This window comes from Rutidosis leptorrhynchoides, chromosome 6 (assembly GCF_046630445.1).
Source record: "Rutidosis leptorrhynchoides isolate AG116_Rl617_1_P2 chromosome 6, CSIRO_AGI_Rlap_v1, whole genome shotgun sequence".
In the NCBI taxonomy this organism is placed as follows: Eukaryota; Viridiplantae; Streptophyta; class Magnoliopsida; order Asterales; family Asteraceae; genus Rutidosis; species Rutidosis leptorrhynchoides.
Window position 1 is genome coordinate 154,046,213 of NC_092338.1, and position 20,756 is coordinate 154,066,968.

At 31.4% G+C, this 20,756-nt stretch overlaps 2 protein-coding genes across 2 annotated transcripts; both read left to right on the top strand.

Moving 5' to 3' along the window:
- The first annotated feature begins 381 nt into the window (after positions 1–381).
- Positions 382–1,212, top strand: LOC139854185 (uncharacterized). The gene has a single exon (XM_071843505.1). It carries the CDS (start codon positions 382–384, stop codon positions 1,210–1,212), a length of 831 nt encoding a protein of 276 aa, XP_071699606.1.
- A 1,380-nt stretch (positions 1,213–2,592) lies between these two features.
- Positions 2,593–6,405, top strand: LOC139855495 (wee1-like protein kinase). Its single transcript, XM_071844723.1, has 10 exons — positions 2,593–2,903; positions 3,361–3,421; positions 3,504–3,573; positions 3,729–3,941; positions 4,266–4,333; positions 4,409–4,518; positions 4,632–4,672; positions 4,755–4,903; positions 5,109–5,462; positions 6,101–6,405. The coding sequence occupies exons 1-10, from the start codon at positions 2,593–2,595 to the stop codon at positions 6,197–6,199; spliced, it is 1,476 nt and encodes a 491-aa protein (XP_071700824.1). The 3' UTR covers positions 6,200–6,405.
- Positions 6,406–20,756: the final 14,351 nt, after the last annotated feature.

The window sequence follows — 20,756 nt, forward strand, 5'->3', positions numbered from 1 at the left end:
TACACTCTGATTTATTGCTTGGAGTCAAGCATACATACATGCATACGCTAGTGATAGCACCTTTGGATTCAAACATATTGTTTACATACTTACACTATTTATAGCAACCGTGACTTTCAACTTATATTATGTCGCAAGTTTATTTCATTTATACATTATACTTTTGTAAACTTAAACTTGTTGTCGATCCGTTTGGTAAACTAAATTTTGTAAGTCTTGTACTTTTCAAATGAATGCGACATAATTTTAGTCAAACGAGTCTCATATAGGGACTACGACCACGCAACGGGACCTAAGTTAGCGGCGCCGTCAATGACGATTTTGTCGGGTCGTTACATAGCATACGGTTATACACCGAATGCGTTGGATGAGTATCTTCAAATGTCTGAACGAGTTGCTCGGGAATCTTTACACAACTTTTGTAGGTGTATCATTGATTTGTATGCTAACGTGTACCTAAGAGAGCCTACTTTGCACGACATTCACCGTTTGTATGAAGGTCATGAAAGGATTCATGGTTTTCCGGGCATGTTGGGTAGTATAGATTGTATGCACTGGGCATGGGCAAAATGTCCGGTTGCGTGGAGAGGACGGTATATGCGAGGTGATCACATTCACCCAACTATTATGCTTGAAGCGGTCGCCTCGTATGATAATTGGATTTGGCATGCGTATTTTGGTGTAGCGGGTTCAAACAACGATATTAATGTGCTAAACACTAGTGATTTGTTCAACTCAATGCTTAATGAGGAAATGCCCGACGTTCCTTATCAAATAAACGGGGTTCATTACAGCAGAGGGTATTATTTAGCTGACGGTATTTACCCAACTTGGGCGGCATTTGTTAAGGGATTTTCAAGTGCCGTTGATGAAAAACGTACTTACTTTACAAAGAAACAAGCGAGCGCTCACAAAGATGTTGAAAGAACGTTTGGGATCCTACAAGGCCGTTGGCATATTCTTCAGCAACCTGCACGAGCTTACGAAGTGAATATAATGAGACAACTAATGTACACGTGCATCGTGATACACAACGTCATTATCGAAGACAATGGATATAACCTTGCTGAGAATGATTGGGTAGTTGAGCCCGTCCAACATATACAACGTACGTGGATCGATAGGTGTGACGCTCGTGCAAGAAGAACAAGGGAGTTACGTGATAGAGAAGTGCATGAAGGCATACGATCTGATTTGGTTGAACATTTGTAGGATCTTTGTGACGACTTATGAATTTTATTACGTACTAGTTTATTTTATGAATTTTAATAAATGTAATGGTTTATTTTATGAATTTTAATAAATGTAATAGTTTATTTTATGAATTTTAATCAATTATTTTGTTTTTATATTAAATTAGTTAAATACAATATTTAAAAATCAATTTAAAAAAAAATAGACACTGAAATTGACACTGAAATGAACACTGTGGACACTAGGGATGGCGATGGATACCCGATCCAGTGGATATCCATCCGATTCACCCAATTATTCGTGGATATGGACGATCTAAATGGATATGGATATGGATGTGGATGAAAAAATTTCATCCATGGATGAACCCGCTTTCACCCGAAATAACTAAATATATAAATTTATCACTCAAATTAGTATCATTTATGTAGTGATATTTCATTAATTATATTCATATTCATCTTTCTTTATATTTTCTCTAAAAATATAACTTTCTTCTTATATTTTGTTTTGTTTAAATAATCAAATGTATTTATCGTACTTTGGTGTTCAAATGTGATTCCATGTAACTAAAAGTAAGCAACTTACATGTCGACATCTTTACACATTTAATAGGTTATCTATTGAATATTTGTTATATAGATTAGTAAAATGTGACTTTCGGTCGCATAAACTATTAAAAATATTACTTTTGATCGTATATAGTGAACCACCGTTTATAATTGTTAAAAATAAAATAAATTTAAACGGATATGGATAATTATCCATTAACCCGCTTCACCCGACGGATATGGATATGGATATGGATGGATGAAAAGTAAAAAAAATAAATGGATATGGATATGGATACGGCCTCACCCGATCCATTGCCATCCCTAGTGGACACCTCCACCTTACACACTGTCAGTCAATTTCAATATAAAAAATGAACACTGAAATTAACACCGAAAAATCGAACGCCTCGTCCTCTTAGCCCAACAACCCACATTATAATTACAGGCCTAAAACTTACACTATACACTACTACGTACACTAGCTCCATCTCAGTATATAGTGGGCTCCACCATAATAAACTTAAAATAGTCTGGGAAATACACGGACGGTCTCGATTCAACGGAAAAATAAATCACAAAAACCGACAACCATAGATGATAAAAAGGTTAAATAAACACTGAACCATCCACACGTGCCTCGAAAACCCAAATTTCACCCGCGCATATTTTGAATTTCTATTTTCATTTCTCCCAACACAAAAAAAAAAAAAAAAAACATTATATATATATACACACAGTCACACTACAGTCACACTACAAGTTTCAACTCTGCAAAATCAACATACATAGATACAGAATCATATACGTATATCGATTGGAGGTTTAAACAAACGATAATTGATTCATGAAGAGCACTATTTTGAAGAGGAAAAGAAGCGGCAGTAGTAGCAAAAGAGAAACAAATAAGCATATGAAAGGATCATTAGCGAGACATTTATCGGTTCAATTAAGTCAAATCAGTTTCAAACCGCCGCTTCATCAGAACAGTAAGAGGTTCCAGAATCTTCTAGAGGATGAATCAGCTCATAATGTATCGGAATCTGCACCGTCAATTTCTTCGTTTCCGTCGGTGAAGGTTTTGGATTTTGATGTTGATAGTGATGTTAATTTTAATGTTGATGACAAGGATTGCATTCTCAGTCAGGATTTCTTCTGGTAATTTTCGATTTTTTGTTTTAATTTGAGCTATTTTAGTTCGTCCCCAATTTCTAGGGTTTATAAATTCGACTCGTTATTAAATGCTCCTAACCTTGTTGATTAATTTTAGAATTGGATAGGTTTGATGACCTAGAGGCTAATATATTGTATCTTACTAAATAGATTCTCTTGGTTAGTGATTTCAGCTACTTCAGTTGATTTTCAATTTCTAGGGTTCTTATAATTGCTACAAGTGTGATTTTTTTAATTTTATTTTGAAGTTTCACATGATAATAGTTGACAGTTATATCTTCATAGTTCATGAGTATGATATATTTTACTTTTACTTTACTCTGTATATTATTATAATGGATTAATTTCAGTATCTGACGTGTACAATGACTTAAGGACTAGTGTGCTGTCATTGTGTATGTTTGTGCGAAATTGAACATATTGATGAGTTGTTTATTTGCAGCACGCCTGACTACATTACTCCTGAAGCTCCACCATTACCAGTTACTTTAGAGTGCAATAAGGTAAAACAGAAAGCGGTTGGATATGAACTAATTTTCAGTTCAGATATTTTGATATTGAAATCAAGTTTGTTCATTTGTGTAGTTTGAAGAGCCTCCATGCCCGAGATCACCAGAGAAGTTAAAGTCTGTTAAAAGTCAAAGGCAAAGACAAGGTCAGTTACTCAGTTTGTTGGTTGGTTGTTACCTCCTCTAAATTTCACTAGATGGTTTGCTCACCTTGTTTTATATGGTTATTTGTTGTATTCATTTGTTGCACGTGTGAAAGGTTATGTAGCTATCCAATAACCATTTTGCAATGTAACAGCAGTAATCCATCTGGAAGATGATTTACCAGTAGAAAGTGAAACATATGATAAACCAGTAGCTGAACCTCAAGTAAGCAAGCAGGGGTATGTTTCCCAGTCTGCTGTGGCATTACGTTGTCGAGTAATGCCTCCTCCTTGTATGAAGAACCCATACATCAAGGATACTTCAGAAAAAGATATCGACCCATTTGGTGATCGGAGATCAAAATGTGCAGGTAGAAAACTTCTTCACTTCTTATTTAATATTTACAATGCATGTTCATGAATAAATTTCATCTAGCAGTTTACCAAGACTTTTAACTTTTTCAAAAAAACAAACATAAGCATTACCAAAACACAACTGTTAAAGACATGACGTTTTATCGTTTATTTGATATCTGATTCCAATTATCCAGTATTGCTCAAGTTTTCTAGAACCATTAAAAAAGAAATACACTAATGGATGATACAGATTTTGTAACTTGGCAAATGTGAAAATTCTGATATCTGTGTCATTTCCCATGGAACCTTTACTCTAATATACGCCTCATAAATTGCAGTTTTTCTTCCTGCTACGTTTGGCGGTGATGGCCTTTCACGCTACCGAACTGATTTTCATGAAATAGAGGTATAGTGACTGAAACTATATATTTTTTTGTCATAAACCACGACACATTTTTCAACTAATATTTCCCTCTTCCAGCAAATAGGCACTGGAAACTTCAGCTGTGTATTTAAGGTCTTGAAGAGAATTGATGGTTGTATGTATGCTGTGAAACGCAGCACCAGGAAATTATATCAAGACACCGAAAGGTACTCCACTTATCCCTCCATAGGTCTCTTCAATATTGACGTGTACAAACGTATGTCTTTGTGTATTAGCATTCTATTGATTCAAAGTGACTTATAAGGGACACAATGTACAGGCAAAAAGCTTTGATGGAAGTTCAAGCTCTAGCTGCATTAGGTGAGTAGCTTGAAATTCTATTTGTTTATCAATTTTCCTTGATATACTCTACAATAAAGTGGGTCCTCAAATGAACTTGCAGGATACCATGATAATGTTGTTGGATATAATACATCTTGGTTCGAAAATGAGCAACTCTACATACAGATGGAACTTTGTGATCACAGTTTATCGATCAACCATTCAACGAGACTGAACCGGGAAGGTGAAGTTTTGGAAGCAATGCACCAGGTTAATATGCTTCGTTAATTATATATTGCATATTATATTAAGTATCATCTACATTAAAACAGTTCACTCCACTTATGGTACCTTAGTGATAAATTAGTATATATATACACTTTAACCTGTCACCGATAGTTTCTTGGACTAATTTGATTTCTCCTTGGCTTTAAAGTTCAACAACACAATCTTTATAATTGTTTCTTTGTTATAGATAGCCAAGGCTCTGCAATTTATACACGAGAAAGGCATAGTTCACTTAGATGTTAAGCCTGAAAATATATACGTGAAAAACGGTGTTTACAAGCTTGGCGATTTTGGTTGTGCAAGTCTTCTTGATGGAAGCTTACCGATTGATGAAGGTGATGCAAGATACATGCCGCAAGAAATTTTGAATGATAATTATGATCATTTAGACAAAGTTGACATTTTCTCTCTTGGAGCGACTATTTATGAACTTATACGAGGGTCAACACTGCCCGAGTCTGGACCCTATTTTCAAAATCTCAAGGAAGGAAAACTCCCTCTTCTTCCTGGTCATTCAGTGCAATTCCAGAATACACTCAAGGTTTTTACTTATTTCCCATCATTTAATTTGGCAAATAGTTTGATTTTACTGACTTTATGAGGTGGGATTTTGGTTTATGTATGTACAAAGGGTTCAATTTTAGTTATGTTTTATCTATAGTGTGTTAAATAGGTAACACATGAAGTAGTTTAAAATGAAACAGATTAAACGGGTTGAGCGGGTCAAATGTTCTTAAAAGTGTAGCTATAAGCACATAAGCTCCTAAAAAGTATATAAGAAGTAGAGATTATTACGAAAATGATATAGGTTATGAAATCATATTCAACCTTAAAGTTAATTTACAAAAGGTTCTGAAGTAAAACAAAAGTTCTTTCAGGTTAACTTGACTTGGCCTTAAGTATTAGTTTTTGACCCAAACATGTATAGATCCGTTACCCAACTACCCCAATTTCCCACAACTACTGATGCAGGTGTAATGTTATGTTTTCAAATTCAATAATATGTTTCTATGAGTTATATATTGTTTTTATAATCTTTTTACCTATTCGGTTTCACTTGTTACTTTAAAAGCTTCGTCGAATTGTTAACAGTCTACATTTTTTTAATTATAGAATTAACATTTACTATAACTATGGGCTGACTTCTACACAATGGTTTCTTTTGTGAATCTGTTGCAGGCAATGTTGGACCCTGATCCAGTTCGAAGACCATCTGCTAAGGAACTAGTCATGAACCCAATATTCTATCGGCCTCACAGAGTATCTAAAATCAAGTGAACCTCATTCTCAGACCACCTGTAATATTTTTCAAGTGATTGAAAAGCTGCAACTTTCAGCACATCACATCAGACACGAGCTGTAAAGCTACTTTTGTAAGAATTGTTTCTCCACCATGCACCAAATTTTGCATTCGATGGTGCTTTCCCCCTCTTTTGTAAAAAAGAAACCTTTTTTTTATGTGTAAGCTTGATATATGATGATCTACAGCCAATGTAAGGTTGTAAAAATTGCTAATCTGGGTCATTAATTGTTAAGAATCTTGTAGGAATATTTGGTCAAACTTGGAATTAATCGGGGTTAATCCTATTGGACTTTAGATGTAAAAATAATAATATTTGAAATTAGAGGTAAAACTATATAAGAAAACATGAACATATAAGTTCAAATGTTCAATTACTTTAAATTTCTTAGATATTTATATTAGAATGTTGACTATCTTTGACTTTGATTGATTCTTCTTAGGGCTATAAATGAGCCGAGCTACTCGTGAGCTACTCGAGCTCGGCTCGTTAAAAACTCGATTTCGAGCCTAAATTAGAGATCGTTTAATAAACGAGCTCGAGCTCGAGCTTTATTTGTAAAGCTCGTTTAAGCTCGCGAGCCTATATATATATATATATATATATATATATATATATATATATATATAGGGGCAGGATCAATGGGGAAGTAACCAATCGGGGGGAAGCAAAAAAAAAAAAAAAATTCGTTTTTTGAAAAAACTTTGTTCACGAACAGGATGAAAATAAGAACATTTAGAAAAGACACTTCGTGATGAATGTTATTATTTTGGCGGGAAAACGATCGACAAAAATAACATTCAAGATAATATTGTTCGTGAATAATGTTAACGTTTTTTTTTCTTCATGTTTTGTGAAGTAAAATTTAGCCCGATTTAGGGTTTAGGGTTTGGTGTTTTGGGTTTATGGACCCTAAACTCTAAACCGTTCGTGTTAAAAACTCAATCTAAATTCTAAATCTAAACCCTAAACCCTAAATTTCTAAATCCTAATATCTAAACCCTATAAACTCTAATATCTAAACCCTGATATCTAAACCCTAATGTCTAAAACCTCAACATACGCTCGAAAAATACGATAATTGTTATATATTACTTCTTCGAGCGTTTTCCCGCCAAAATAATAACATTCATCACGAAGTGTCTTTTCTAAATGTTCTTATTTTCATCCAATTTATAATGTTCGTGAACAAAGTTTTTTCAAAAAACGAAAAAAATAAAAATAATTTTGCTTCCCCCGATTGGTTATTCTATATATATATATATATATATATATATATATATATATATATATATATATATATATATATATATATATATATATATATATAATTACTTTAAAAATAAGAAAAAGAAACAATGATGTCTGAATGCCCGGTACGTTTTTCACGAATATCTAAATTGAATAGGCCTCGAGCCTCGAGCCTTTCACATCTATTTCTTTTCTCAAGTCCTTCACTATTTAGCTTTCATCTTATTTTTTCAATTTTATTGTTTTATTTTCTTACCTTCTCAAATTACTCTTTATCTTTCTTCACTTGCACAATCACTATCTTCCTCTCAAAAATGTCAGAAGAACTACGAATTAACTAGATATCACAATTAATCATCTCATGTGTAAGAAACTAAGAATCTATTACCTACTTCTTCATAGTAGAACTTTATGGTTTTTTTTTATGTATGCAATTTATTTACTTAGTAGTAAGTGTGTTAAATTGTTAGTCTTTGTTTGAAAAGATAAATGTAATGGTCTGTAAGTCTGTTACATTATTGGTATGTAAAATTGATTTTAGATTACTCTTGTTTGACTAGCTATTGATTTATGACTTATGGACTTTTATTTACAATTTTTCATTTTGTACAGATTCTTTTGAAGTGATTAGAAATGGTAGTTTTGAACTTGAAATCAAGAATATCGTCAGATGTATCTTTGTGTTCATCAATGAATGTGGCTTGTTGAACATGGAATGAAGACTACAAGCTTTTTTTATCGTGTTTAAAAATGCTTTAGTTGTATAGATTTAGCATGTTGAATTATTTTTGTTTATTTTTATCTTGTACTCTTGTTTATATTTTCAGATGTTGAATTTAAACCATATTACTCTATAAAGCTTCAGTGAATGAAATTATGACCTACAACTAAAATGCTCTTTAACAAGTTTACCCAAATAGATTAACGAGCTCGAGTTTGGACTTAACGAGCCGAGCTTATTTCGAGCTAAAACCCGTTTAAACTTTTTTGAAAAAACGAGCTGATAACGAGCCGAGCTCGAGCTTTTAACAAGTATCACGAGCCGATCTCGAGCTTAAAAATCATAACTCGATTCGAGCAGAGCTCGAGCTCGAGCTTTATACTAATTAAACGAGCCAAGCTCGAACACTACAAAGCTCGGGCTCGGCTCGGCTCGTTTACAGCTCTGTTATTTCTTCTTAACCAAATTTTACTTTGACTATCTAAATCTAGTTTTGACCTATTTAATGGTGTTAACTGATTAATTAGATGAACTTTTGAAATTCTAATTGGTCTCCTTCAGAAAGGAATAATTTGGGATTATCGAGATTTTAAAACAATACCTCAATTTACACTTGAACTGGAAAACCAACGAGTCAATGGCTTGGCGGTATCGAGGTTACCATTACAATCTTGAGGTTGAGGGTTCGAGTCTTGCTTAGGACATTTCGTATTGTATATATTCGTGTTAGAATTAGATGGGTGTGTGAGTTTGTCTTTAAAAAAAAAAAAAAAACACTTGAACTGGAAAAGTTCATAAAGACAATTGAAGTGAACCAGCAAAACTGATACCGCTAATACTTTAGTAAATTTTAGTATAATCCGCTTGTGTTTTGAGTTGTTAGTGTTTCGGATTGAATGTGCCGTGTTCCATTGTTGGTCCGAGAGTCCTATCGTGTAAAAATGAGCCTAATTTTGTGGGATCCGCCGTGTTCAAGGGAATATACCGCGATTTGATCTAAGATTGTCTTTTGTGATGCCGTATTCATATACATTTAATTTTTGTTCATCCATCCATATTCATATTACTAGATTAAGCATGCTAATTGATAATAAAATCCACTGGATAATAATTTTTTTTTAATAATATTTGCTAATATAGATGAAAACAAAAACGTAGTATAATAGAAATAATTATAACATAACGTAATTAAAATCTATTTACAAGAATGTGTAATCTTTTTTGATTCGCAGAGGAAAACTTCCCAGCGACAACCATATTGGTTCCTCCTAGCGAGAAAAACCCTGAGTGACTAGCCCCTCGAGCGACGAGATCAGTAACTGGGGGTTGCGCACATTGACGCCACCTCTAGTCAAAAACCCTATTAATTCAATCTTAGGCGTTACAAAGAATTGAACCTAGGTCTCCTGCTTCATTGGAAACTCGGTTGCCACTTGGGTTATGCTCAAGTGATTAATGTGTAATCTTTGTCGAATATAGAATAAAGTTTGTTGAATTCACTATTAAACATAGATCGTGAAAGATTAAATATGTAATTTGTATGTATATTTGTTTGATATACGCATATTATTGTAATATATCATAGTTTTTTCACTATAAGGTTGAAAGCAAAAGGTATATCTAACGGTAAGTGCATTTGTAATATTGAATATCTAAACATATATCTATATCTATTTTTGTATATGTATATTGAGTGTTAATGGTTATATCCATAGGTGGAACTTTTCATATCCGTATCCATATCCATTTAGGTTCATCCATATCCATCACGAAACGAGTGGATCAGATGAATATTCACTGGATCGGGTGGTCATTGCGTACACACCGCATTCTTTCACCATGTACTGTTCGAATGTGCCGCATTTCAAGTTTCAGGGTAAATCTAAACTTGAACTGTAATTGAGAGAAAATTATTCAGAGAATATTAAAATAGCGTTAAAGTAAATCATAAGTGTCAAATGATGAATAGTACGTTGCTTGTTCATTGTATTATTGTTACAATGCTTTTTTAGCAATACTTATACGGAGTAATTATTACCCCTATCTATCTATACATTATTATAAAACGCGTGCCAATAATCCTACGTGTCAGTCTATTATTAATTCTGGTTAAATTTGCTTATGTGACGACTTGTGGTTAACTTACAATTTATAGTAATTATCTTATACACTTAGGAGATTCCAAATCAATCAAAACTTATCCATACATTTATTTATTATTATTTAAATAAAGATAAAGATATAGCTAATTCTAACTTCCATATATATATATATATATATATATATATATATATATATATATATATATATATATATATATATATATATATATATATATATATATATATATATATATATATATATATATATATTATATTATAATTATAATAATAAAATAATAATGATTTCTTTATATAAAGATATGACGATTCAACTTTTTTATTATCATTATAATAATAAATAATAATGAATAATGAATATATATTAATAATAATGAATTCATATACTACGTACAACGTAAATGGAATCATATACAACGTAATAGGATTCATATTAATTTTAGATATTTTCTCGATTAGTAAATATATACGGAGTATAAACTTAAATATGTGGCAATAATTCCGGGCATATATCTATCCTTTTATGTTATTCATTGTTTGTTTCCTTGATCTTATTGTTAAGTGTCATGTATCATTTAAGTAGAATGTATTGGTATCTTTGTACTGTATTAAAATAAAAATAATTTATTTATATTTTGTTGTAAATAGTTAAGTAAATATAATATAATATATTAGAAGATGATTCTTATACCACTATTTAGTAATACACCAATAAAACTTCTATACTTATATATAAATTAATTTAAAAAAAAAATTGGGTAAGCAAGGAAACCCCCTATGAACAAGCACATTGATTTCCCCATAGAAGGTAAAACTTCGGGTAAATAAATTTTATATTGTGTAACCTTGAATGAGAACAATGATTGATGCATTCTAATTATATTCAAATAATAAGGTTTATGACATTAATATTTTCAATACTAATGTGTGATGACCCAGAAATTTCGACTAAATTTAAACTTAATCTTTGTATGATTAACATTTCTGACACGATAAGCAAAGTCTGTAAAACTGAATCTCAAAATTTTTGAATTACTTTTATATATTTAAATACCTTCGGTTGTTTTCGACGATTCGCGAACAATTATATGTAAAAAGATACATATATACTATAACATGAAAAGGTAACAATGTATTAATTGTTTGATACCGTACATTAAACTTATTGGTTTAAATATCTATTTGAATGTATATGATAAGTTGAAATATTTATTATTAAAATTTATTTATAAATAACGTCCAATGTGTATTTAAAAACTGATTTATGTATATTAAAAAGATATATACATATATATAATAAACGATAGTAACATTCGTTTATTGATTCAATTGATATTTAGATAAGTTAACTAAAGCGTTTAAGATGAACCAGTTAAACACTAATTTGCTACAGTGTTTTCAAATTGCCACATTACTCAAAATGCTACAGTGTTTTCGAAAATCACTATTTGCTACAGTGAAATTGACTTTGCTACAGTAACTTTGCTACAGTAAAACACTATTTTAAAATGTATTTTTAACAAATAACGAGACGATGATTTATAGAAGTAAATGACCAAAATACTCGAAAGTTTAAGATATACTATGAGTGGTATAGTTTATGGATAACTTAAGGCTATATCTTGACAGAGGTACGTGTCACGAAACGTAAAATGCAAGTTTTCTCAGCGTACGAAAGGACATTCGAAAAACCAGAACCGGGACATAAGTCGAGTGATGACGTACGACTTATCGGAACAAAAATTACAAGTCAACTATGCACGTGAATTTAATATAATATATAATTAATTATTTAAATTATATATATTATATTAATATTTAATTATGTCGACAAGCTAGGAGCCAAAATAATGTGAGCTGTCCCTGGTCCTCATGCGAGTCGCATGGCCAGAAGGCCATTTCCATGCGAGTCGCATGACTCCAGATTTCAGGCCACATCTATAAATTTCAGTGTTTTCGCTCGATTTAAATCACACACATACACAAATATATATATACTCCGTAATATTATTTATTATTTATTATTATTATTATTATTATTATTATTATTATTATTATTATTATTATTATTATTATTAATAAGATTATTATTAATCTTATTATTTTTTATTATTATTAGTGTTATTATTTTTGCGATACAAAAATAATAATGTACAAAAAATATTACGACGGAGTGCTGTCCAAGTAATTTTCAAAATATGTTTTCGAGCGGGAAAGAGCTAAGGAAAATATGAGTTATTGCCAAGGAAATTATGGGTAATGTTCGGGGGTATTTTTGTGAATCAAACCTCGTGTTTATCATCTCCGATGCGTCTACGTGCTTTCCTGCAATATTGTATATCAATATTAAACTGTGAGTTTCATAAGATCCCTTTTACTCTCTACATTTTTGGGCTGAGAATACATGCAAATGCTTTATTAACCGATATACAATATTTATATGCGTGAGTTTCATAAGATCCCTTTTACTCTCTACATTTTTGGGCTGAGAATACATGCAAATGCTTTATTAACCGATATACAATATTTATATGCGTGAGTTTCATTTGCTCCCTTTTACTCTTTATGTTTTTGGGCTGAGAATACATGCAAATGATTTAATAACTGTTTTACAATATCTATATGCGTGAGTTTCATTGATCCCTTTTTAATTGCTTTTGCAATCTATATTTTTGGGCTGAGAATACATGCACTTTATTTTAAACGCAATGGATACAAGTACATACTAAATTCTACACTGAGTTTGAACCGAAAATCCCTTAGCTTTGGTAACTAGTAACTGCCGGTTATAAGAACTGGTGGGCGCGAGTAGTAGTATATGGATCCATAGGGCTTGATATCCCCGTCCGAGCTAGAGCGCTAGCCTTTTAACGGACGTATGCTATTTGAGAAGCGTACACGTTGGTTTGCGTGTATTATTAAGATGATTATACAAAGGGTACAAATTATATAAACATTAAAGTTTAGTTACCAGGGTGCTCAATTTTGTAGAACCGATTGATAAACGTTTCGAATGAAACAACTGAAATCTTGTGATCCACCTTTTATGTAAAACCTATTGATAAACGTTTTGAATAAAACAACTGAACTTTTGTAATCCACATTGATATACGGATTATGTGTAATATTAAAACTATGAACTCACCAACCTTTGTGTTGACACTTGAAGCATGTTTATTCTCAAGTTTCTAGAAGTCTTCCGCTGTTTGCTTATACGTGATACAAGATATGTGCTTGGAGTCATACATGCTATATACAAGAAACTTGCATTCACCAAACCATTACCATGTATCTTATTTTGACTGTATTGTCAACAGATGTATTATTGTAAACCATTTAAATGGTGATTGTCTATACGTAGGAATCATCAGATGTTAAAAACCTGGAATTTATATATTCATTTATGAAATACCTTTTCAAACGAATACAATGTTACAAAATGTATCACATAGAGGTCAAATACCTCGCAATGAAATCAATGAATGACGTGTTCGTCCATATGGATTTGGAGCGATCGTCACATAATGTTACCAATCATAAAGAGTTTTTTGCATTGTAATTATATTGTATATTTGATCAGTATCAATACTAACGTTACGGATAACTAATTTATACATCTTTCATGCACGGGCTCATAAAATTATATATCTATATATTGACGTGGCATCTCGTGGTTACATTCTGTCACGTGTCACGTCAACAATTTTTGTTAATTTTTTTTAATTAATTAATCATATGGTTTTCTCTTTTATGTTGTAGTTGACTCAAAATATAAACTAAACAAACTCTCGCGAACTACATCAACCTTCTCATTCAAAAATCCGTACAACTACAACACATAGTTTTATTTAATTTAAATATAACTTAAGTATATGTGTTTAAAAACTGTGCAACATTAAATGAGAACAATTGATTGTTGCATTACAATTATATTTAATACAAATGTTTATCAAACTATAATAACCCGACTTTTTCCGTTAACTTTCCGTTAAAAAACATAACAACCGTTACTTAAATTCTACAATTTTATATGTAATTTTTTTTAATAATATACTACTATTAATATTGGTTACATTTTTTTTTGAAAACACTACGGTTAGTGAAACGGAAAAAAAAATATATTTTAAGATAACAAAATGTATGATTATTAATTTTAATAATTAGATTATATAATAATTGAGTTTTGAAAATCATTTTAATTAAGTAGGATGATGATACTTATATTTTTATTCAACAAGTATTTATACGCGTATTATGCGAACGTTTCTAGATATATAGTTTTATACACTAATAATTCAAACTAATAAATGAATTAATAATTCAAATTAATAATTCGGTTTAATAATTCAAACTAATAATTCAGTTTATTATTGTAATATTTTATATTATATAATGGATATAAAAATTCGCAACCCACTTGCCAACTACTCCCATAATTTACGTAACACATGACTTATAAACATTATAATTACTCTATCATATAATTTAAATATTATAGTGATATTTAAACATAATCTTAATAATTGACTGGAATTAAATATAAAAGGTTTCGAACAATATACATAGATGTATTTTTTTTTAAAATAAAATTTATCAATCACAGAAACATGTTAAGGCAAAATACATTGGGTTTAGATAACGGATAAAAATCTAATATATATATATTTCAGGGATACCCGTAAATGCCATTGTTAATTACCCTTGACTATATATTATATCTATATTTCTTACTATTAAACCCGTGACTACAAAAATTTATAACCCGTGTTTATTTAATATTACACCCATGATATATCTATACCCGTGACTATACAGTTAATACCCGTGATATCCATTATTGAGATAGATATTTACCCGTGACTCTATCTTATCTATATTATCTATATCAGATTCATTTCATCAAACAACCACGTACACAATTTTTCTCTTAAGAACACCCATCTACTATTAATCATCTTCATCGATCTTCCTTCCTCAAAAACACCTTCAAGAAATCACTTGATCATAAAATCGTTTACATATTCGGACTCCTCTCGAAGAGCTCTACACATCTGTACCAATAATTTCTTGATTAGGGTAAGTTTTAAAAACTCTAATTTTTGAGTTTTCATATTTTTGATACATATTATGGTAGATATAGTTTCTAGTGCTCAAGTCCTTGAATATTTACAAATGAAATGGTGTTTAATTGATCATTTGAGTAGTTATAATGAAATCCCATTTTTGAACTGATATAAACTCATTCTTACATGTTAAATACAGTTAATCAAAGTTCATAATTGAATTGCTATCGAAGAGTAGTTAATTTTTCATATAGATATTGCGCGATTTCGATTTCTAGATCAAAAATTGTAATTAATTGATTTTGGTTTGAAAATTCGTATTTGATATTGCTAATCTGGGAAAGTTGAGTTTACAATCTGTTCTTGGCATGATAATATTTGAAAAGAGCTTGAAAAATTATTAACTTTTCGTTTAGATATCATATGTTTTCTGTAGTGACCCGAACTTTTCCATGTTTATATATATTAATTGAGATTGATATTTACATGATTAAATGTTTCCAACATGTTAAGCAATCAAACTTGTTAAGACTTGATTAATTGAAATATGTTTCATATAGACAATTGACCACCCAAGTTGATCGGTGATTCACGAACGTTAAAACTTGTAAAAACTATATGATGACATATATATGGATATATATATATAGTTAACATGATACTATGATAAGAAAACACATCATAAAGTATATTAACAATGAACTACATATGTAAAAACAAGACTACTAACTTAATGATTTTTAAACGAGACATATATGTAACGATTATCGTTGTAAAGACATTTAATGTATATATATCATATTAAGAGATATTCATACATGATAATATCATGATAATAAAATAATTTAAAATCTTATTTGATATTATAAACATTGGGTTAACAACATTTAACAAGATCGTTAACCTAAAGGTTTCAAAACAACACTTACATGTAACGACTAACGATGACTTAACGACTCAGTTAAAATGTATATACATGTAGTGTTTTAATATGTATTTATACACTTTTGAAAGACTTCAATACACTTATCAAAATACTTCTACTTAACAAAAATGCTTACAATTACATCCTCGTTCAGTTTCATCAATAATTCTACTCGTATGCACCCGTATTCGTACTCGTACAATACACAGCTTTTAGATGTATGTACTATTGGTATATACACTCCAATGATCAGCTCTTAGCAGCCCATGTGAGTCACCTAACACATGTGGGAACCATCATTTGGCAACTAGCATGAAATATCTCATAAAATTACAAAAATATGAGTAATCATTCATGACTTATTTACATGAAAACAAAATTACATATCATTTATATCTAATCCATACACCAACGACCAAAAACACCTACAAACACTTTCATTCTTCAATTTTCTTCATCTAATTGATCTCTCTCAAGTTCTATCTTCAAGTTCTAAGTGTTCTTCATAAATTCCAAAAGTTCTAGTTTCATAAAATCAAGAATACTTTCAAGTTTGCTAGCTCACTTCCAATCTTGTAAGGTGATCATCCAACCTCAAGAAATCTTTGTTTCTTACAGTAGGTTATCATTCTAATACAAGGTAATAATCATATTCAAACTTTGGTTCAATTTCTATAACTATAACAATCTTATTTCAAGTGATGATCTTACTTGAACTTGTTTTCGTGTCATGATTCTGCTTCAAGAACTTCGAGCCATCCAAGGATCCATTGAAGCTAGATCCATTTTTCTCTTTTCCAGTAGGTTTATCCAAGGAAATTAAGGTAGTAATGATGTTCATAACATCATTCGATTCATACATATAAAGCTATCTTATTCGAAGGTTTAAACTTGTAATCACTAGAACATAGTTTAGTTAATTCTAAACTTGTTCGCAAACAAAAGTTAATCCTTCTAACTTGACTTTTAAAATCAACTAAACACATGTTCTATATCTATATGATATGCTAACTTAATGATTTAAAACCTGGAAACACGAAAAACACCGTAAAACCGGATTTACGCCGTCGTAGTAACACCGCGGGTTGTTTTGGGTTAGTTAATTAAAAACTATGATAAACTTTGATTTAAAAGTTGTTATTCTGAGAAAATGATTTTTATTATGAACATGAAACTATATCCAAAAATTATGGTTAAACTCAAAGTGAAAGTATGTTTTCTAAAATGGTCATCTAGACGTCGTTCTTTCGACTGAAATGACTACCTTTACAAAAATGACTTGTAACTTATTTTTCCGACTATAAACCTATACTTTTTCTGTTTAGATTCATAAAATAGAGTTCAATATGAAACCATAGCAATTTGATTCACTCAAAACGGATTTAAAATGAAGAAGTTATGGGTAAAACAAGATTGGATAATTTTTCTCATTTTAGCTACGTGAAAATTGGTAACAAATCTATTCCAACCATAACTTAATCAACTTGTATTGTATATTGTGTAATCTTGAGATACCATAGACACGTATACAATGTTTCGACCTATCATGTCGACACATCTATATATATTTCGGAACAACCATAGACACTCTATATGTGAATGTTGGAGTTAGCTATACAGGGTTGAGGTTGATTCCAAAATATATATAGTTTGAGTTGTGATCAATACTGAGATACGTATACACTGGGTCGTGGATTGATTCAAGATAATATTTATCGATTTATTTCTGTACATCTAACTGTGGACAACTAGTTATAGGTTACTAACGAGGACAGCTGACTTAATAAACTTAAAACATCAAAATATATTAAAAGTGTTGTAAATATATTTTGAACATACTTTAATATATATGTATATATTGTTATAGGTTCGTGAATCAACAGTGGCCAAGTCTTACTTCCCGACGAAGTAAAAATCTGTGAAAGTGAGTTATAGTCCCATTTTTAAAATCTAATATTTTTGGGATGAGAATACATGCAGATTTTATAAATGATTTACAAAATAGACACAAGTACGTGAAACTACATTCTATGGTTGAATTATCGAAATCGAATATGCCCCTTTTTATTAAGTCTGGTAATCTAAGAATTAGGGAACAGACACCCTAATTGACGCGAATCCTAAAGATAGATCTATTGGGCCTAACAAACCCCATCCAAAGTACCGGATGCTTTAGTACTTCGAAATTTATATCATATCCGAAGGGTGTCCCGGAATGATGGGGATATTCTTATATATGCATCTTGTTATTGTCGGTTACCAGGTGTTCACCATATGAATGATTTTTATCTCTATGTATGGGATGTGTATTGAAATATGAAATCTTGTGGTCTATTGTTACGATTTGATATATATAGGTTAAACCTATAACTCACCAACATTTTTGTTGACGTTTAAAGCATGTTTATTCTCAGGTGAATATTAAGAGCTTCCGCTGTTGCATACTAAAATAAGGACAAGATTTGGAGTCCATGTTTGTATGATATTGTGTAAAAACTGCATTCAAGAAACTGATTTCGATGTAACATATTTGTATTGTAAACCATTATGTAATGGTCGTGTGTAAACAGGATATTTTAGATTATCATTATTTGATAATCTACGTAAAGCTTTTTAAACCTTTATTTATGAAATAAAGGTTATGGTTTGTTTTAAAAATGAATGCAGTCTTTGAAAAACGTCTCATATAGAGGTCAAAACCTCGCAACGAAATCAATTAATATGGAACGTTTTTAATCAATAAGAACGGGACATTTCAGTTGGTATCAGAGCGTTGGTCTTAGAGAACCAGAAAATTTGCATTAGTGTGTCTTATCGAGTTTGTTAGGATGCATTAGTGAGTCTGGACTTCGACCGTGTTTTCTTTAAAAATGATTGCTTAACATTTTTGTTGGAAACTATATATTTTTAACATATGAATATTATGTGATATATTAATCTCTTAACGTGTTTGATATTATGTGATAGATGTCTACCTCTAGAACAAGTCCCATTGACTCACTTAATGATAATGAAGAGTCAAATGTAAATTGGAATAATTTGTGGACTGATTCACAAGTTCCCGAAGAGGAACCGGAAGAAGAGTCGGAACCGGAAGAAGAATCGGAACCGGAAGAAGAATCGGAACCGGATGAAGAAATAGAACCGGTGGGGGAAATAATAAAACGGTTAAGTAAAAGAAAATCCTCAACCAACCGACCAAAGTTAATTATGGTCAATGGTGTTTCCGCCAAGGAAGCAAAATATTGGGAGGATTACCAATTCTCCGATGAATCGGATTCCGACGAGAATTCCGATGATGTTATAGAAATTACCCCAACTGAATTTAAAAAGGCAAAAGAAAATAATAAGGGAAAGGGCATAAAAATAGAGAAATCTAATTCCAACCCCGATGAACTTTATATGTATCGTCAACCCCCGAAGTCCTTAAGTTGTAACAATGACCCGGGAACCTCTAAACCACCAGGTTTTTCTAAACCAATGTGGACAACGACGGCTCGTATTAGGGGAACATCATATATCCCTAGAAACTTGGCAAAACGAACCAAAACCGAAGAAGAAGAAACGAGCGAGTCGGAATAAGATAGTTGTATTCGTGTGGTGTAATATATGTAATATAGTGTTCTTATGCTTTATGATATATGTAAAAATTGCTTGTATTAATAAGTATTTTTTTATGAATCTAACTCTTGTCTATTTTACAGTTTAAAAACACAAAATGGATAGACAACCCAATATTTTAAGAGACCTACCCGGAGACATGATTGATGAAATCTTGTCTAGAGTCGGCCAGAATTCTTCGGCACAACTATTTAAGGCGAGATCAGTTTGTAAGACATTCGAAGAACGTTCCAAGAATGTCTTGGTTTATAAGAGACTTTCGTTTGAAAGATGGGGGATATCACATTGGGAAACCCATAAGTTACGATGTGTTTATTTTGACGCATATATTGCGGGGAACCCAAATGCTATTTTACGCAACGGGTTAAGAAATTATTTTGACTCAATATATCCGAATATTGGACTTCGTGATTTAGAAAAAGCGGCTAACATGCAACATAAAGAAGCATGTTATGCTTACGGATTAGTAATGTTCGCTTCTCACCAAAGTGAGAACAAGAACATCGGGCTACAACTATTAAACAAAACGTTTCCACAAGTGACGGAGTCGGTAATTGGGGTAAGAAATGAGGTTTTTAGATTATTACGGGACTGTTGGACATTACGTAACCCTCGTCCCTTTGATGACGTTACAACACGCTGTCTTATCAACGGCCATAACGGTTATGTTGCACAAGACCAAGGATGGGAAGTAGTCCTAGTAAAACCAGAATGCATGACTTGTTTCTGGACGTATGAATTACGTGTCTTTATTGTCTTTGCTGAACGACTTGTGTACTAGCTAGAATTGTCTTCACAACTATCTTGTATCAAAGTTATTGTGTGCTATATTT